Source organism: Sus scrofa, chromosome 1 (assembly GCF_054392235.1).
Source record: "Sus scrofa isolate SSC_HxYL_T2T_F1_AM1 chromosome 1, Sscrofa_HxYL_maternal_Yorkshire_Landrace_v2.0, whole genome shotgun sequence".
Classification (NCBI taxonomy): domain Eukaryota; kingdom Metazoa; phylum Chordata; class Mammalia; order Artiodactyla; family Suidae; genus Sus; species Sus scrofa.
The window spans coordinates 31,360,983-31,379,805 of NC_139383.1; the positions used below are offsets into that span (position 1 = coordinate 31,360,983).

An 18,823-nucleotide genomic window follows, 5' to 3' on the forward strand; every position below is an offset into this window, starting at 1 on the left:
CTAATGCTTCACATGCCATGGAACTGGTTGTGGCAGCAGAAGGCAACGTGCAGCTGTGATTCGGGGCCTGGTAGCAGGGCCTTGGCATCACTTGGCTTTGTAAGCATGACAGGAAGCCTTGTGGGAAATTCCCTCCCATGTTGGGCCAATGGCCCTGTCCTGCTCTCATCAAAGTGCCCGCATTCCCGTTCCCAGGAACTTGGATATGAGCTAAATGGGTTATTCCCATCCATAGGAATATTCTTGATGTCTTGCTTAATTATCTTCCATGGATATCTTAAAATTCTCCATTAAGAAATTCTCCTATTTTTCTGGAGCTTGACAACACATATTTTTTCTTTCATATCTGTGGTCTCTTAATTCAGTAATTATCCTTACATATCATTTTCAGGCACTTCTCTTTCTTTGTCTCTTTCATCTAACAATAGGAAAAAAAATCTTTTTTTTTTCCCCCCAAGTGCTTTGCTTCTTTCTAGGCTTCTTTTTCTCTTCTTCTTTTTTTACATTTATTTTTATTAAAGTACAGTTGTACCAAGGCTTCTTATATTTCCCTATGATCTGTACCTAGGTTTGCCGGCAGTAAGTTTCCTTGGTGTTTTATGAGTGTATTTTTCTTAGGAAGTCTTCGTTTTCTAGGCTGTACTATGCATTTGTAATCTGGGGGTTGGATTGCAATTTAATTCTCCCTGAAGCCTTCACTGAGTTTTGAAGAGAGACCTTATTCCTCCCACCCCAGCCCCTTAGATGAGAGCATGCTTAAAGGCCACCAGTATCTCTCTCCTTCCTAGAGGCCAGGGACACTTGGACTGGGTGGCAAGCAGGGCAGGAGACTCCCCAGGCATAAGGCTTCCTCCCAGTCTGGCACTGTTCCCTTGATGGCAGTGTTGCGTTTTGGCCCCAAAGCACCTCCTGGCATTGGCTCTGTGGTGTCATCACCCTTGTTGCTGACAGTTGTTGGCAGCTTGCCTTACATGAAGTCTTTTATCCTCCCACTCGCTGGCACCAACTTCCAAGGTCATTGGTGTATCTCCAGTATATCTTCCTGTTATAATGTGTGGCAGTCAGAAGAGTACTGACCTTGGGGACCAGACCAACCTAGTTTCCAATCCCCAATCTACCACTTCTTAGCTGTGGTACTTTGGGCTTGCCACTTAATCCCCTGAGTCTCAATTTTCTCATCTGTAAAATGGAGAGAGTAACATTTACCTTATGGATTTGTTGTAAACATTAAATGAAATACATCAAATGACTCCGTAGTGGCTGGCAGATAGTAAGTGCTAAAGAAAAGACAGATCTTATTGTTTCAAGAATGCATTATTAGCTTGGCACCTTGGTGTTGATTTCAACACTTCCTTTAGGTATAAAAAAGGCACTTGTTCTTAAAGGGTTTCTTTTGGGTTTTTTTTGTCTTTTTGTCTTTTGCGGGCTGCACCCATGGCATATGGAGGTTCCCAGGCTAGGGGTCGAATTGGAGCTGTAGCCACCGGTCTACACCACAGCTCACAGCAATGCCGGATCCTTAATCCATTGAGCAAGGCCAGGGGTCAAACCCGAAACCTCAAGGTTGCTAGCGCAATTCATTTCTGCTGAACCACGACGGGAACGCTGCTTTTGTTTTTTTTTTTCTATTTCTTGGGCCGCTCCCTCGGCATATGGAGGTTCCCAGGCTAGGGGTCGAATCGGAGCTATAGCTGCCGGCCTATGCCAGAGCCACAGCAATGCAGGATCCGAGCCGCGTCTGCAACCTACACGACAGCTCACGGCAACACCAGATCGTTAACCCACTGAGCAAGGGCAGGGACCGAACCCGCAACCTGCAACCTCATGGTTCCCAGTCGGATTCGTTAACCACTGCGCCACGACGGGAACTCCGCTTTTGTATTTTTTTAAAGAAGTTTATTTGCAGCTCCTTTAAGGTAGGCACCACCCAGCCTCACTTAACTCAGCACCCACCTTCTCTTAGTGTCCTTTTGCTCTGCCTCGATGAAGCTAGTTTCTGTAGCTGCCTCAGCAACAGTCAGCTCGCTCATTTGCCCTAAAGGCTCCTGTCCAGAACCTACCTTGTAGAGCTCCATACAACCTACAGGGTCTGCCTGAACTTAGAAGGCACTCAGCAGGAGTTCCCCCTCGTGGCTCAGTGGTTAACGAATCCGACTAGAAGCCACGAGGTTGCAGGTTCAATCCCTGGCCTTGCTCAGTGGTTTAAAGATCTGGTGTTGCTGTGAACTGTGGTCTAGGTCGTAGGCAGGGCTTGGATCCTGTGTTGCTGTGTCTCTGGCCTAGGCAGGCAGCTGTAGCTCCGATTAGACCCCTAGCCTGGGAACCTGCATATGCTGCAGGTGTGGCCCTAGAAAAGACAAAAAAAGAAAAGGCTCTTAGCAGAAACCTCACATAGGCCTGAATATTTTACTACTGACATATCATCAGTTCCCAGTCTCTCTTAGAGAACTGAGGTCCCCAAATAATTAAAATTTCAAAAAAAGAGCTCAAAGTAGATGCAGAAACTAAAAGCCTATAGAAGCCCTGGGCTGCTGTTCTGTGCAATTGTATATTACGCAACCATGCTTGAACAATCACTGCCATTTTCAAGCAAAATTGAAGAGTTTCTGTCTTCAGGGCATAGGATCCTCTAGAGATGAGACAAGTGCAAACAAAGCCCTGTGCAATGTCATTTTCTGTGAGTGTTAAAGATGTACACATGGGTTAGGTGTGGCATGACTCACTATGCAACACAAAAGAAAACTGGATTTAAAACCTTGAACCCTTGGCTGCCCATTCAGATCACTGCCCACTATGTACTGCTTCGCTCTTTGCCTGCTAAGATTTTTCTTTCTTTTCTTTTCTTTTTTTTCCCTCTTTTTTATTTTTTTAAAAATTTTTCTGGCCGTGCCCATAGCATATGGAAGTTACCTGGTTGAATCGGAGCTGCGGCTGCCAGCTTATGCCACTGCCACAGCAACACAGGATCCGAGCCAGATCTGCGACCTATGCCACAGCTTGTGACATTGCTGGATCCTTAATAAACCCCTGAGTGAGGCCAGGGATCGAACCCCCATCCTTGTGGCTACTAGTCTGTTTCTTAACCTGCTGAGCCATAATGGGAACTCCTAGATTTTCCTATTTTTTTAAAAAAGAAAAACTAGATAGAAAATAAAAATGGAAAGGCTTAGGAGAAAATAGCTGAAAACACTTCATCTTTATATGCTTGTCTAAAGCAAGGGTTTTGAAATTAATTGCTTGCATTTGAGTAGTTAAGGCTAAAAGCAGAGATATGGATGAGCTCAAAGACTCTAAACTCCTGGAAATTTAGGAACACACCAGGGCTGCTTTGTCAGATGAACAGCAGCTTCAAAGAACCCCATAATTAAAGGCCACACCTATAGCCCAGCAAAGCTAAGTACAGGGCTGGTCCACTTCCTCTGGATATAAGGCTCTTTGGGATGTTAGGATGTGCTCAGCTTATGCTGGGTTCCTGCGCAATGGTCTGAGGCCCTCACAGAAGGGACATTGGGCGGGGCATTGTCACCTGAATCATGCTTTCAGTATTAGACCCACTTCACCACTCATTCTGTTTTCACTGGTTTCCAGTTTCCTCATTTGCGCACTGTTGCAGGAACACATCACTGCAGTATTTTGTTTTTGTTTTTGTTTTCTCTCCCAAATTCTAATGGTAAAATTCTTTTTAGAGTTTGATTTTAATCACTAAAATAAAATTATCCTTTATTGAGCCCTACTTTGTGCCTAGCACTATGCCACTATGCTCAGCACTAGATAGATAGATAATAGACAGATAAATAGATAGATAGATAGATAGATAGATAGATAGATAGATGATACATCATCTATTTCCTCCAGGAGGGATAGGCAAAGATAAAATTTTGAAGTGGAAGAGAGGGGGACTGAGGGAGTTTATGCCTATGTAAATTTTTTTCTCTGCGAAAGGGAGAGAAAGAGAGAAACCGAGTGAGTAAGCCTGGGCAACATAAAGCCTGGAAGAGAGCAAGCAAGTTTTGAAACAGCTGCTATGCAGAGTCATAAGGGAAACAACAGTGAGTTAAAAAAGCAAATAGCAGGAGTTCCTGTCATGGCTCAGTAGTTGACGAATCCGACTAGGAACCATGAAGTTGCAGGTTCGATCCCTGGCCTTGCTTAGTGGGTTAAGGATCCTGCATTGCCATGAGCTGTGGTGTAGGTCGCAGACGCAGCTCGGATCTGGCGTTGCTGTGGCTGTGGTGTAGGCCAGTGGTTACAGCTCCGATTAGACCCCTAGCCTGGGAACCTCCAGGCCGTGGGAGTGGCCCTGGAAAAGGCAAAAAAAGACAAAAAAAAAAAAAAAAAAAGGCAAATAACAGATCAGTAAAGTCCTACAATTCTTGGAGGAGTAAATGGTTATCTCATCTTTGCCATTGTCATTGTCATCGTCGTCATCATCGTCATTCCTGCCATCATAGTCATCATCTCCAGAGCAAATTATGCTGGAACCACATAACCTTTATACAACTGAGTAAACTCCTCCTTTGAGAAACTGGCGATCGTTCCTGCTAGTTTCATGCTTAGCGTAAGGTGTGGCAAGGTGTTTTTATTGATCGCGTCCTCCCTCTCACCTGTGCTTGTTAGGTTGAGCCTGTGATACAGAGAGGCCACGAGAATCTGGTCCATCACATCCTGCTCTATCAGTGCAGCAGCAACTTCAGCGACAGTGTTCTGGACCACGGCCATGAGTGCTATCACCCTAACATGCCCGATGCCTTCCTCACCTGCGAGACCGTCATTTTTGCCTGGGCCATTGGTGGAGAGGTGATTACTGAGATGTAATGAAGTTAATGGATCATTTCCCTCCTATATTCTAATTCTTATAAGTAAGGCTCCATACACTGTGTCTGATAAGAGGGGTGCTTTATTTTTCTTTCCATGGGAAAGAATTCTTTCCTTAAACCATTTTATTTAATCAACTCTAGATTAATAGAGTTGCAGAATGTTGAACTATCACTGAGAAGGGTGGTGTTTGAGTGGAGTGGAGCTCTGAGGGACTTTCGTAGGACCCTGTGTCATGGAATTTTGCTTGTTTAGGGATTTTCCTACCCACCCCATGTTGGATTATCCCTCGGCACTCCGTTAGATCCTCATTATGTGCTCCTGGAAGTCCATTATGACAATCCAACATATAAGGAAGGTGAGTGTATTCTGTGTCCTACCTATGAATTTTTAAAGTTTTGTGACTTTTTCCTTTATTTTAACAGAGTTAAATAGACTTAAAATGACATCAAATGTTATACAAAATTAGCCTATACATTTTTCATCCAAACTTTTTAGGGTGAAAGAGGCACTGTTAACAATTACACTGAGACAACAGTCATTAAAGAGGCAAATGGGCACACGTGGGCACTAATTTTCAGAAAGCCATTTGCATTCTACTTACCAGGAAGTAGAATAATACACTTTTCCCTTTATGATGAGAATGAGTCCGAAACACATGGTGCTTATGAAACATTTTCTTTCTAAATGCCCGTATGAAAAGCCACCATTCATCACACTAGAAAATACTGAGCATTTTTTGCAGAACAGATACTGACTCACAGACTTTGAAAAACTTATGGTTTCCAAATGAGACAGGTTGGAGGGATGGGGGATGCACTGGGGGTTTGGGATGGAAATGCTATAAAATTTGGTTGTGATGATTGTTGTACAACTATAAATGCAATAAAATTCACTGAGTAATTTAAAAAAAGGAAATAAAAAGAAAATATTAAGCATTTTGTTATGTGATAGGCAAGCCATAAATATACTCAAGAATATTTATGCAGTGATACTGTGTAATATGATATTGAAATTAAGAGAGGAAAGTATTGCATCAGATTCCCGAATTTACTATGTAGTATTCCAAAGCCAACAAACTGAAAGATTCAGTGTGAAATTATCAACAGAAGAAACTCAAGGTTATTATTTCACACCGATTCATGTAACTATTCAGCAAACACTGAGCACTAACAGTATGCTAGATCTGTGCTCAATGATGTAATGTGAATGAAAACAGATACTGCCCCCACCCTCATGGACATTATAGTGTAGTGGGAAAGAGAAACAAGAAAACAATCACAACAATTAACATAAAACTCTGTGTATACTAATTGATCCAAAGGGTCATGTTAGTAGTCACAGGTAAGTAAGTCACCATTGCAGAGAGGAGTCAATTAATTTCAAAGTGGAATGGATTTATGGAGTGTTTGGAGCCCATACTCTTCCTCTTAGTGAGAATTGTGTCATAGCAAGAAATGTATCTTATTCATCTTTGATTCCCACAATGCCTGTTGTAGTGCTATTCACATAATAGATCCTTAATAATGGTTTGTTGATTGAATGACTGTTGAAGTATTAAAAGAATGGTGATAAACTATAAAGTTAATCATTAGTACTTTTCTCCATCAGCAGATGGTTCCTTGACCAAGAGATTTTCATTTCTATGTGACTGTTACTGAACTTCACTTCAAAACAATATAATACTTTTGTTATTCTGTATTCTAATGGATCCCCTCAGAGTTTTCATTCTTTCTGGAGTTCCCTTTGTGGCTTAGTGGAAATGAATCTGACTAGCATCCATGAGGACGCAGGTTCGATCCCTGGCCTCACTCAGTGGGTTAAGGATCTGGCATTGCTGTGGCTGTGGCGTAGGCCGGCAGCTACAGCTCTGATTCAACCCTTAGCCTGGAAACCTCCATGTGGCATGGGTGTGGCCCTAAAAAGCCAAAAATAAAGAATTTTCATTCTTTCTTCATTTTAGATAATTTTGGAATATATCAGGTAGACAATACCAAGATTTCTTCCATGGTATGCTGTGTAAATCCAAAAATGGTCACAGACAATATGGCGACTCGTCTTTTAATTCCTCTTTGTGAAGCTGAGTGTTGCCTTCTATTAATCTTTGTTTGTATTCTTTTCCCTTGTGAGATTTTTTTTCAGGAAAATTAACGAACCCATTTCAACTGAGTATGGAAAACTTTTTCTTTACGAATTCAAACTCACTTTTAATTGTTCTCATTTAAATGCTCTTGTTCCAGGTTTAATAGATAATTCTGGATTGAGGTTATTTCATACCACCGATATAAGGAAATATGATGCCGGGGTAATTGAGGCTGGCCTCTGGGTGAGCCTGTTCCATACCATCCCTCCAGGCCTGCCTGAGTTCCGGTCTGAGGGTCACTGCACTCTGGAATGCCTGGAAGAGGTACACTGCATCTCAGTCTTTGAGCTGCTATTTCCAGATTAATCTGTGCTCTTAGAAAGCTACATTTGGAAAATTCCATAGTTGTTTATTATTAATCTCTTTCTTGTTGTCATGCTGTAAAATCATTCTTTATAATTTTTGGAAGATCCGTATTGCTTTTTAAATCTTGAAAGCTACAGCAGGAGAATTCTGAAGACACAAATAACTTTCAGGGTGTTTTCCTTCTTTTTTCTCCCTCCTTTGTTTGTTTTGTATTAAACACTTCATTTTATCTTTTACAATCTCTACCTTTGTGTAGCCCTGTTTTCCTTTATCAGCTTTATTTTTTATTCATATTTGCTTTTTCCATGATCCATTTTCATTTTTCTCCTTTCCTCTGATGTGTGGTTTCCTTCCCTTCTTTAACCAAAGGGCAAGAATACTCATATAAAATACATATTGGGTAAAAGAAAACCATATATAAGTATTTCATGATGGCTACTTCCACTTACAGTTCTTTTTTCTTGAATGAAAATATTTTGACATGGATCATATTCTTTATGAATTACTGGATACTGTGGCCATAGACAGCATGCCAGACAGGTGGAATAGAAAGATTATGCTCGGAGTTCCCGTTGTGGCGCAGAGGTTAACAAATCCGGACTAGGAACCATGAGGTTGCGGGTTCGGTCCCTGCCCTTGTTCGGTCCCTGCCCTTGCTCAGTGAGTTAACGATCCGGCGTTGCCGTGAGCTGTGGTGTAGGTTGCAGACGCGGCTCGGATCCCCCGTTGCTGTGGCTCTGGCGTAGGCCAGTGGCTGCAGCTCCAATTCGACCCTAGCCTGGGAACCTCCATATGCCGCAGGAGCGGCCCAAGAAAAGGCAAAAACCCCAAAAAAAAAAGATTATGCTCTTCTGAGTTTTCTAAACCTCTTAGACCATGTTTTAAATTGACATGACATCACTTTCTAGCTTACTAGGACCTTGAGCAATTCATTTGATTTCACTCTCCCGTACAGTTTTCTTATCTGGAAAAGTGAGAATAAATTCTCTTTTTGTGAGTTTCAATTTGCAAGTTACCAGCATCCTAGAAGTTTTTTTTCTTTGCCAGGAGCTTGAACTGCTTCCTTATCTCCTAAAAGAAGAAAAAAGATAATATTTGGAAGCGGTCCGGTTGGTCCTCAGCAAGCATTAGCTCCTTTTCTTTTCTCCTGGCCAATATTGCTTCATAACGGTAATGCTGCCAGGAGTAAGTCAGGAAACACCCAAATTCAAAATGTCTGACAACTCATGCATTCACTTCAGTTGCGTTAGCTTTTCTTTTCAGTTGTCTCTCCAAATCTGTTTTATGGTGAAATGTCTGAACACGTGCTTGTTTGGGCTCATCTGGTCTCCCCTGTGTCCCTCCCCATAGGCTCTGGAAGCTGAAAAGCCAAGCGGCATCCACGTGTTTGCTGTTTTGCTCCATGCTCACCTGGCAGGCAGAGGCATCAGGCTGCGTCATTTTCGCAAAGGGGAGGAAATGAGATTACTCGCTTATGATGAGGATTTTGACTTCAATTTCCAGGAGTTTCAGTATCTAAAAGAAGAGCAAACAATCCTACCAGTATGAATGTTTTGTTCTTTTTCGCTGAATGTCATTAAAGGCATGAGACATATATCTGCTGAAAATTAGCCAGGTTTTTATTGGTGAAATGAATCCATATCCTCAAAACCACCCACCATGGCTGTTACACAACCCAGATGGAATGCATTTGATCTCTTTTCCAAAATAGAAACTCATTTTTCTCACTATTCCCAGGGGCAACTCAGGTTGTTGACTTAAAAAGAAAATAAAAACTTGGGTTTTGACACTGAACATCATTGTTTTTTGTTTTGTTTTCTTACTTGACTCCCCAGTTTACAATCTTCTTCTGCATTGCTGTTTTGATAATTGGTAAAATCAGATTTGCTTCCACCATGAGATAGTTATTGAAAGTTTCATTTCAGTAAAAATGAATATAAGGTAATTCTTTGATTTGACAAAAGTATTCAGACATAGCTAATTATACTATTTGCGTAGTCCAACTTTCAACAATACTTAGATTTATGGTAGAAGGGCACAGAAGAGACCCTTTTGCCTTATAATAATGAAGAATTTTTAAAAATTTATAATGCTTCATTTTGTTGAATTTTTTATTCCATGGCCATCAAGCTCAAAAGTTATACAAATTCCTATCCTTTTTCTCTTCTTAAAAGTCAGATACTTATATATTTATGAGTATAAATATGAGTATAAATTTCTATATACAGAAATTCCCTGATTTATCCTGAAAATAGAAAGATGAAGTCTGAGAAAAAGTGATCTCAAGATTTTTTAAGGACTACACTCTGTTTTATGATGTTGCCTTGTCTTGGGGCTCTCCAGCCAGTTTTATTGTGTTATCTCAGAGCTCCTCAACCGGTGTGCCATGAGTAGGGTATAAATGTGTTGCGATAGTGCTTCCTGGGCTGTCTGAATATCCAGAGAGAGAGGATAATCTGGGGCTCATTACTCAGAGCTCCTTGCTGCTGTTCTATGACTAGCCTTACCATTTCTTGACTAGGGAGCCACAAAAATTTTTTTTCTTTGTGTGTGGAACTGTTCAAAATGTTAGGAAGTACTGGAAAAATAAATTTCTACTGATTTGCCTTTAAAGGTAATAAAGGTAATAAATACCTGACTAAAGACCTTTATTATGTTCTTAAATAATATAAATGAGGAAATAATCACAATAACTAGTATCTGTGGTTAACATATATGAAGTGTTTAATCTGTACTAAGAACTAAATGTGTGTTATGTCATTTAATCTCCTCACAACAGCTGTATAAGATAAGTGCTATTTTTATCATTATTTTTGAGATGAACAAATTGTGCCCAGATGATGCATTTCCTTACCTAAGGTCATGCAACTAGACCATGGTAGCGTCTGGCCTGAACAAAGAGATCTCTATTTGTTTGCTTGCTTATTATACTAGCAGTCCTAGAATTTAATAGATCAAAGGTCTTCTTGTGAATCAAATTACTTAATGCATCCATTCATAAAGCAAATTATACTTTTGCCCTACAAATGCATTAGATAAATAAAACGATATAAAACTTCAATCTGAAAGATTGTACTTTTATATTTTAGGGAGATAATCTGATCACTGAGTGTCGCTACAACACAAAAGATAGAGCCCGGATGACTTGGGTAAGAAGAATTTTATTATCATTAAAATTTTTTTGGGCAGAGGGAGGAATAAACTGATTTTAGGAGAGAAAAAAGTAAAAAGGATTCCCATCTGGGAGCAAAATTCTGAATGTCTTAAACATGAAACATCATAAAATTGAAATCAGAGCTGTTTTAGCATCTTATCAGATTAACTAATGATACTATGGTAATATTTGCAGTGGAATTTATTGACTCTTTCATGAAAAGCTACTCAGTCTTTTAGGTTTTCCTCACCAAATATTATTAATAAAAGATCTGTGGTCATTAATGACTATCCACATGAGTCTGGAGTTAGATGAATAGAGACTTCAAAAGGAAGAATGAATTCCATGACCTTAGAGCTTCTGACCCAAAAAGAAATCTGGCTGCAGCAGATTTACTGGGGAGTTCTGCCAGACATTCAAGAAATAAATCACTCATGCCTTAGTCTCTTCCAGAGAACATAAAAAAAGGGGGAACACCTCCTACCAACTCATTTGATGAAATTAGCATAATCTTAAACTAAAACATGATAGGGGTTGCATGAGGAAAGTCAACAACATGTAGTGGATGGAAGTAACTTTAATAAAATATTGACAAATCAAATCCTGCATTACATAAAATTATCATGTTAGGATTTATCTGGGCTTAGCTAAGGAATGCTAAGTAGGTTTAAATTATAAAATACACTAACACCATTATACATTAAGAGATTGAAGGAAAAAGACTTATGATCACTTCAATAGGGGCAGAAAAAGCATTCATAAAACTTGCCGGTCATTGGGGAAAAGGGACATTTAGCAAACCATGAATAGGAGAAAATTGCCTTAACCAGAACAAGATTGGCTTGAACAAAAACCTATGGCAAATATCAAACTAAATTAAATACTAGAATTATTTCTTTAAAATTAGGAAGGAGGCAAGGATATTGATTGTCACTGTTTCTGTTCAATATTGTAGTAGAAAAGAAAAAAAAGATATTAAGATGGGAAAGGAAGAAGCAAAGGAGTAAAACGTTTACTGATATTGTACTTTTCCACACCAAAAAACCTCCTCACAATTTATATATCCAATTTTAACTGTATTTTAGGTTACAAAACTATCTCAAGAAAACCTATTTAAGACTATAAATTCTACAGAAATAAAATCTAACATTAGACTTGTTTGACCTCTATGAAGAAAATTATTAATCTTTATTGCAAGACATTAAAGAGCACTTAAAGAAATTAAGTTCATGGATAAAAAGGCTACATAAAACCAAGGTCTAACCCTTCTTTTTAAATTGGCTTGTAAATTTTATATAATTCCATTTAAAAAATCAGAGAGATTTTATGATTTGGGGTCTTGATGTCCTAACTAAGGAATCTTCACTTTGGAGTTCCCCTCATGGCACAGTGGTTAACGAATCCGACTAGGAACAGTGAGGTTGCGGGTTCCATCCCTGGCTTTGCTCAGTGGGTTAGGGATCTGGCATTGCTGTGAGCTGTGGTGTAGGTCACAGACACAGCTCAGATCCCGAGTTGTGGTGGCTTTGGTGTAGGCTGGTGGCTACAGCTCCAATTAGACCCCTACCCTGGGAACCTCATATGCCACAGGTGTGGTCCTAGAAAAGACAAAAAAAATTTTTTTTAATTAAAAAAAAAGAAATTTCATCTAGCCAAAGGTTTTCTCCTATTTTTAAATTTTTCTAAAAATTTTACAGTTTTAGCCTTTACATGATTATAAAATCTACACAGAAGAGCAAAGATACTAATTCGAATCGGCAAGACACTACTGAAAAGAACAAGATAGGAAACAAACTGCTAGATATGCAAGTTTACTTTAAAGCTATAGTGGGAGTTCCCGTCGTGGCTCAGCAGAAAAAAATGACCAGCATCCATGAGGATGCAGGTTTGATCCCTGGCCTTGCTCAGAGGATTAAAGATCCGGCGTTGCCCTGAGCTGAGGTATAGGTCACAGATGTGGTTCGGATTTGGCATTGCTGTGGCTGTGGCGCAGGCCAGTGGCTGTAGCTCTGATTCCACCCCTAGCCTGGGAACCTCCATATGCTCTGGGCGCAGCTCTAAAAAAGACAAAATAAAATAAAATAAAATGAAGCTATGTGGAGTTCCTGTCATGGCACAGCAGAAACGAATCTGACTAGGAACCATGAGGTTGTGTGTTCAATCCCTGGCCTCACTCAGTGGGTTAAGGATCTGGTGTTGCCATGAGCTGTGATGTAGGTCACAGATATGGCTTGGATCTGGTGTTGCTGTTGCTGTAACATAGGCTGGCAGCTGTAGCTCTGATTCAACCCCTAGCTTGGGAACCTCCATATGCCATGGGTACACCCCTAAAAAAAAAAATAAATAAAATAAAGCTATAGCGATTAATAATGTGCATCAGCATTACAGTGGTGGAATGGAATAGGGATCCCAGAAACAGACATATAAAGCTGCTGTATAGAAACTTATTTTAGGATAGACATCATTCAGATAAGTGGCAAAATGTGGGCTTTTCATAAAAAAATACTGGAAAGCTTGGGTATCCAGATGACAAAAATAACGTTAAATCTGGTAGTTCTGTGCACAGTGAGTTAAGGATCTGGCACTGTTGTCATTGCAGCAGCTCAGTTTGCTGCTGTGGCACAGATTCAATTAAATACTAAAATATTAAGAGCAGAGGGGTTCCCATCATGGTGTGGCAGAAACGAATCCAACAAATATCCATGAGGATGAGGGTTCATTCCCTGGCCTTGCTCAGTGGGTTAAGGATCTGATGTTGCCGTGAGCTGTGCTGTAGGTTGCAGACGCAGCTCGAATCTAGCCTTGCTGTGGCTGAGGTGTAGGCTGGCAGCTGCAGCTCCGATTCAACCCCTAGCCTGGGAATTTCCATATGTCACACTTATGTCCTATGAAGCTAGAAAAAAAAAAAAAAAAAGAAAAGAAAAAAGAAAGAAAAAGAAAAATTTTAAAACGGTTAGAGAAAAAACTATAAATATAACTTTATGACTTTGATGTAGCTAAGAACCCTTAAAACATAAAAAGTACACGGTATAAATTAGAAGACTGATGAATTTGACTACCTTAACATTTTTGGCTTAGCAAAAAACACTATTAAGTAAGTGAAAAGATAAGTTTTGAACTGAAAAAATGTTTACAATACATAAACAAAGCATTAGTATCCAACATATAAAAAAAGAAATTCTATAAATCAGTACTTAAGAAAAATATACGATGGAAAAAGAACAAAAGACAAAAACCTTTCACAGCAAGAAAAGCCCAAATAGATAACAAACATGAAAGAATGCTCAATTTCATTTGGAACCAGGGTCTGCAAATGTAAACCACAATGAAATGATTTTTTATCCACCAGTTTGGCAGTATTTAAAATTGCAATTCTAGTGTACTGTAACAGGAACCCTCATACAACTGAATGTGCATTTACAAAACCTCTTTGGGGGAAAGCATGGCATTATCTAGTAAAGTTGGAGATTCATATATGCCCTACCCATTTCCGTTCCTGTGTAGACTTAACCTTGAGGTTACTTTTGCAGGATGTGTTCTGGGAGAGAAATCTATGAAATATTCATTATAACATGTAACAGTATAGGAACAAAAAAATTGGAAACAGCTCAACTGTTCCAAAGGAAACCATATAAATATGTTGTAATATGTCATATAATATATGAATAGTATATAGTTATGAAAATTGATGAACCAAAACCACATGTATTAACATGAATGTATCTGAAAAACCTAACGTTGATTGAAAAGAGCAAGTTTGCAGCACACTATGTGTAGGACAATATGTATCTAAAGTTCAAGAACATATGAAATTAAACAATGTATCTCTTAGGGATACATATATCAATAAACTAAAAGTAAAGTGTGATGAAAAGAGAGAGAATGATAAATATTAAGATCATCATTATCTTTGGTTAGAGTGAGGAAGAGGAGACTTAAAGATGAGCACACAGAGAGTAGTCAGTACTCTGGTGTTAGCTTTATTTTTCTCATGCCTTATCTGTAAGTTTGTTCTCATGAAATATTTACTACAGCATAATAAGTTATTACTTCAGTGACTATTTTGGTGCTCTGCCTGTATACCCTCCCTCTTCAGGGCCAAGGCAACTAAACCCAGCCACTGAAAAAAATCATATAATAAGAGTTTACATCTGTGTCCCTTACTGGGCACAGCAGTCTATATCAGGAGATGACTCACTTAAGTTACACCCTCCAGTGGAGCAGCCAGCAGCCAATAAACAGTTGATGTGAGGATACAAAAACCTACTCCCTTCCTGCAATTCTGTACAACTCTAATTAGTCATCCCAGCTTAAGCATAGATTAAATATATTTAGTGAGGTGTCAGTTGCAGTCTCATTTGTAGATCACCTTCTCTTTTTGCCCAGTCCTGGTTTACACTTCAAGTGCATTATGTTTTGCAATTTGTGAAATCATTGTATGTTAGCCACTAGTTAATGTATACTGTAAACAATACTAGGTTTTTCATCTTCACTTTAGAAGGATAGATAATTTGCTGGATGCAGAATTCTTGGTTCATTTCTTTTTCCCTGGAGCACTTGAATAAGTAATTCTACTATCATTTTGTTATTTTCATCATTATGAAATGTCAGTTGTCTATTGTATTACTGTTCCCTTGTATGTGATGTGTTATTTTTCTCTTGTTGCTTTCAAGATTTTCTCTTTGTCTTTGGCTTTCAGCAATATGACTATGATATGTCTAGGTATGGTTCTCTTCATAATTATCTTTGGCATTTGTTGAGTTTCTTGGGTCTGTAAGTTCATGTTTTTCACTAAATTTGTGAGGCTTTCCACTATTTTATTTCAAAATTTTTCCCTACTCTTTTCTCTCTTCCCTCTCTTTTTGGAACTCCAATTACATGCATGTTGGAACATTTAATATTGTCCTATAGATCTCTGACATGTTTTCACTTTCTTTAATCTTTTTTCTCTCTGTTCTTTTGTTTGGAAAATTTCTATTGATCAGTCTTCAAGTTCACCAGTTCTTTCCTCTGTCACCTCAAGTTGATATTGAGCTCACCCTGTGAATTTTAAATTAGTTATAGAATTTTTCAACTCTAGAATTTCTGTTCAGTCCTTTCTTTATGTTTTCCTTTTTCTGATGTCATTCCTTATTTGTTCATTCATTTTTAACATATATACCTTTAATTATATGAACATCTTTGTTTAGCTCTTTAAACAGATTTTTATCTGCTTTTTAAGTCTTTGCTTACTCCAGCCTCTCTATCTCTCACAGTCAGTTTCTACTAAGTTATTTTTTTCCTGAGTGCAGATCATAGTTTTCTGTTGCTTTTCATGTTTAATGATGTTTGGTTGAAAATTGGACATTGCAGATAATATGTTGCAGCACTCTAGATTCTGTTCTTCTGAGGATCGTTGGTCTTTTAAAATTTTAGTACATAATTTGCTACTTACATTCACAATGTGAAATATGTCTCCCCTGTTGTATGCAGCTGCTGATGTTTATATACATGACAACACAACTACAGAAAATTCAGTGCAGTCAGGCAAAGATTCCATCAGACTAACTGATGGATATCATGTTAGTAAACATCCCCATCACCCTTTGAAATGTTCACTGTAGTGAGAAGTTTACATAATATAAACAGAACTTTGAGGAGATTATTAGCTTATTTAAGAAAGGCAACTTTTAAAGAGATAGGAATAATTTTAATTAATTTTAAACGCGCCATTATCTTTTTAAAGAACAAATTGTCATTTAGGCAATTATTTTTCAGCATTAAGGTTTATTACATTTCAGTATTGGAAGAAACTGTATAGAATTTTTGGCTTGTGTGTTATAAGTATCAAAGTTAGTGGGAAGTATACTTTTTTAAATAAAATATCTCCATCTTCAGGGAGGATTAAGCACCAGGAATGAAATGTGCCTCTCATACCTTCTTTATTACCCAAGAATTAATCTTACTCGATGTGCAAGTATTCCAGACATTATGGAACAACTTCAGTTCATTGGCGTTAAGGAGATCTACAGGCCAGTCACGTAAGTAGTAAATAGATTTCATGGGAGAGGTAAGGATGGGCTTTTTTCATACTATATTTGTTACATGTTATGGAATTCCTTTATGTGCTATTCTGTTTGGTTGTTTTCAGTTGGGGAGACCAAGTGAACTTCTCTTCTTGCAATGTCCCTGGTCCCCAAGACTACTCTTAGATTCAGTGATTTTCTAGGAAGATCTAAAAGATTAAGCATATAGTTGTACTTATGGTTAATATCTATTATAGTGAAAGAATATAAAGAAAAGTGAAAAAAAAGAAAGAAAAATCACATGAGGCAAAGTCCATAGGAAATCAAGTGCAAGCTTCCAAGAGACCTCTCCCAGTGGAGTCAAACAGAATGTGCTTAATTCCACCAGTATCAAATTATGACAACATGCATGAAATGTTGTCAACTGAAGATGCTCATTAGAGACTCAGTGCCTAGAGATTTTCTTGAACTGGTCGCAGAGATGCCCTCTGCTTAGCAAGTACCAACATGCCAGACTCCCAGAAGGCAAGTAGGTATTCAACACACTTGGCATCATTGTTACAGTCTAGGTGGAAGAAATTACTCTTATCATTTAGAGAAAAAACATTTAGGATTTCAACATATGAACTTGGTGTGGGGGGGGGGGCACAACTATCCAGTCCATGGCAGGAGGTGATGTTTGAGCAGAGATCTAAGTGATGAGGAGCCAGCCATTGAAAGATATACAAGTCTACTCTGCAGAGAGAAAAGCCTGTATATGGATAGGGTGTATGAGACTAGCATGTTCAAAGAACAACAAGAAGGTGAGTTTGGCTGAAGCAGAGTGAAATATGATAGAGGGTAAGTGAGGAGGTCTAAGAGCCAATGGGACCAGATCATGTAGAACAGAGCAACATAAGGACTTTAGATTTAAGTGCAAATAGAAGACATTATAGGGAATGGGGTATTAGAAATGTCAATTTTGGAGTTCCCCAGTGCATTAGCAGTTAAGGATTTGGCGTTGTCACTGCAGTGGCTCAGTTTCAGTCCTTGGCCCAGAAACTTGTTGGGGCACAGCCAAACAACAACAACAAAAGTTAGTTAAGGTACTTAGTTGAGAAAGGACTCTAGAGGGGCAAGATTGCAAAGAATAATACCAACCAGGAGACTTGTAATTGTCCAGTTGAGAGGTGAGGGTGCCTTGGATCAAGATGGCACCAATAGAGTTGACGAATCATGATTGCACTCAGGTTACCTTTTGAAGGTAGCACTCACTGAACTTGTTCATTGATTGCATCTCTGGCAGATGGCGAGGGAAAGAGTAAAGGAAAAACGATCATTCGTGAATGGTGCAAGGAAACATGCTTAAAGAAGAAATTGAGAATTCTATTTTGGATATGTTAAGATTGATGTAGAAAAAAAGAATTTTATCCATTCTTAGTAATACCACAAAGAATAATTAGGGTGACTGGTGGCAGTTTTAAAGTATAGATTTTATTTTAATATTAAGAAGAATTTTCTAATGATTAGGATTTTTCAAAATGAAAGGATGTAATTAGGAAAAGGAGACAGATTTTTGAGGGAGTGTATTTAAGGAGAGGTTAAAAAACGTCTAATGAGGCAAAATGCAGATCTGAGGGAGAATCTAATTATGGTCTACTTTTTTGGTTGCAAAATTTTATGATGATTAAAAATTAGGAACTCCAAACACTCTTCTTTTCAAATTAAGCTACTATTCATAGATATGTTCTACTGAGTTCCTACCCAGACAACCCAATGACCAGCAGACTAGAAGTCTGTATCTACTAAAATACAAATAATAAAATGCAGGTGTGAATTAGGTTCTAGTATGTGAAATATTTTCACATACATAATTTCATTTAATTTATTTTCACTCAATTCCAATTGGTAGAGCAATATTTTCAATCCTAGCTTTATAGAGCAGGAAATGGAAACTAAGAGAGTAAGAATCTGTTCAGCCTCATAGAAGGAATAATAAATGGGGAGCTGTGGTTTGTATTGTGGTCTCTGACATATGTATCTTTTCATTCAGAATCAATAACTGCATTGCAAACAAGTAAATAAAACATCAAAAATCAATAGAGCACAGAAGATGTCATTCTGAAAACGCTGGAATGTAGGCCTGTTTTAAAATATCAGGATTACATTATTCTTCCTAAGATTTAAGTAGCCTTTTTTTCTTTAGAATTTTTTTCATTTTTTAAAATTTTCATTGAAGTATAGCTGATTTACAATGTTGTGGTAATTTCTGCCATTCAACAAAGTAATTCAGTTATATATATACTCCTTTAATCTATTTTTAATGTATTTTTAAATTTAATTTTATTTTTAAATTTTTATTTTATTTTTTACTATTTTTATTATAGTTGATTTACAATGTTCTTCCAATTTCTGCTGTAA

The 18,823-nt window shown here is 38.3% G+C and overlaps 1 protein-coding gene across 1 annotated transcript in view; it reads left to right on the plus strand.

The window, feature by feature from the left end:
- The window catches only part of MOXD1 (monooxygenase DBH like 1), an 85,788-nt gene that overhangs the window by 56,709 nt on the left and 10,256 nt on the right, over positions 1-18,823 (plus strand). The window contains exons 5-10 of the mRNA XM_001926931.4: positions 4,618-4,797; positions 5,071-5,173; positions 7,056-7,222; positions 8,615-8,806; positions 10,354-10,413; positions 16,296-16,438. Coding sequence (XP_001926966.3) covers positions 4,618-4,797; positions 5,071-5,173; positions 7,056-7,222; positions 8,615-8,806; positions 10,354-10,413; positions 16,296-16,438 — 845 coding nt within the window. The remainder of the gene's footprint in view (positions 1-4,617; positions 4,798-5,070; positions 5,174-7,055; positions 7,223-8,614; positions 8,807-10,353; positions 10,414-16,295; positions 16,439-18,823) is intronic.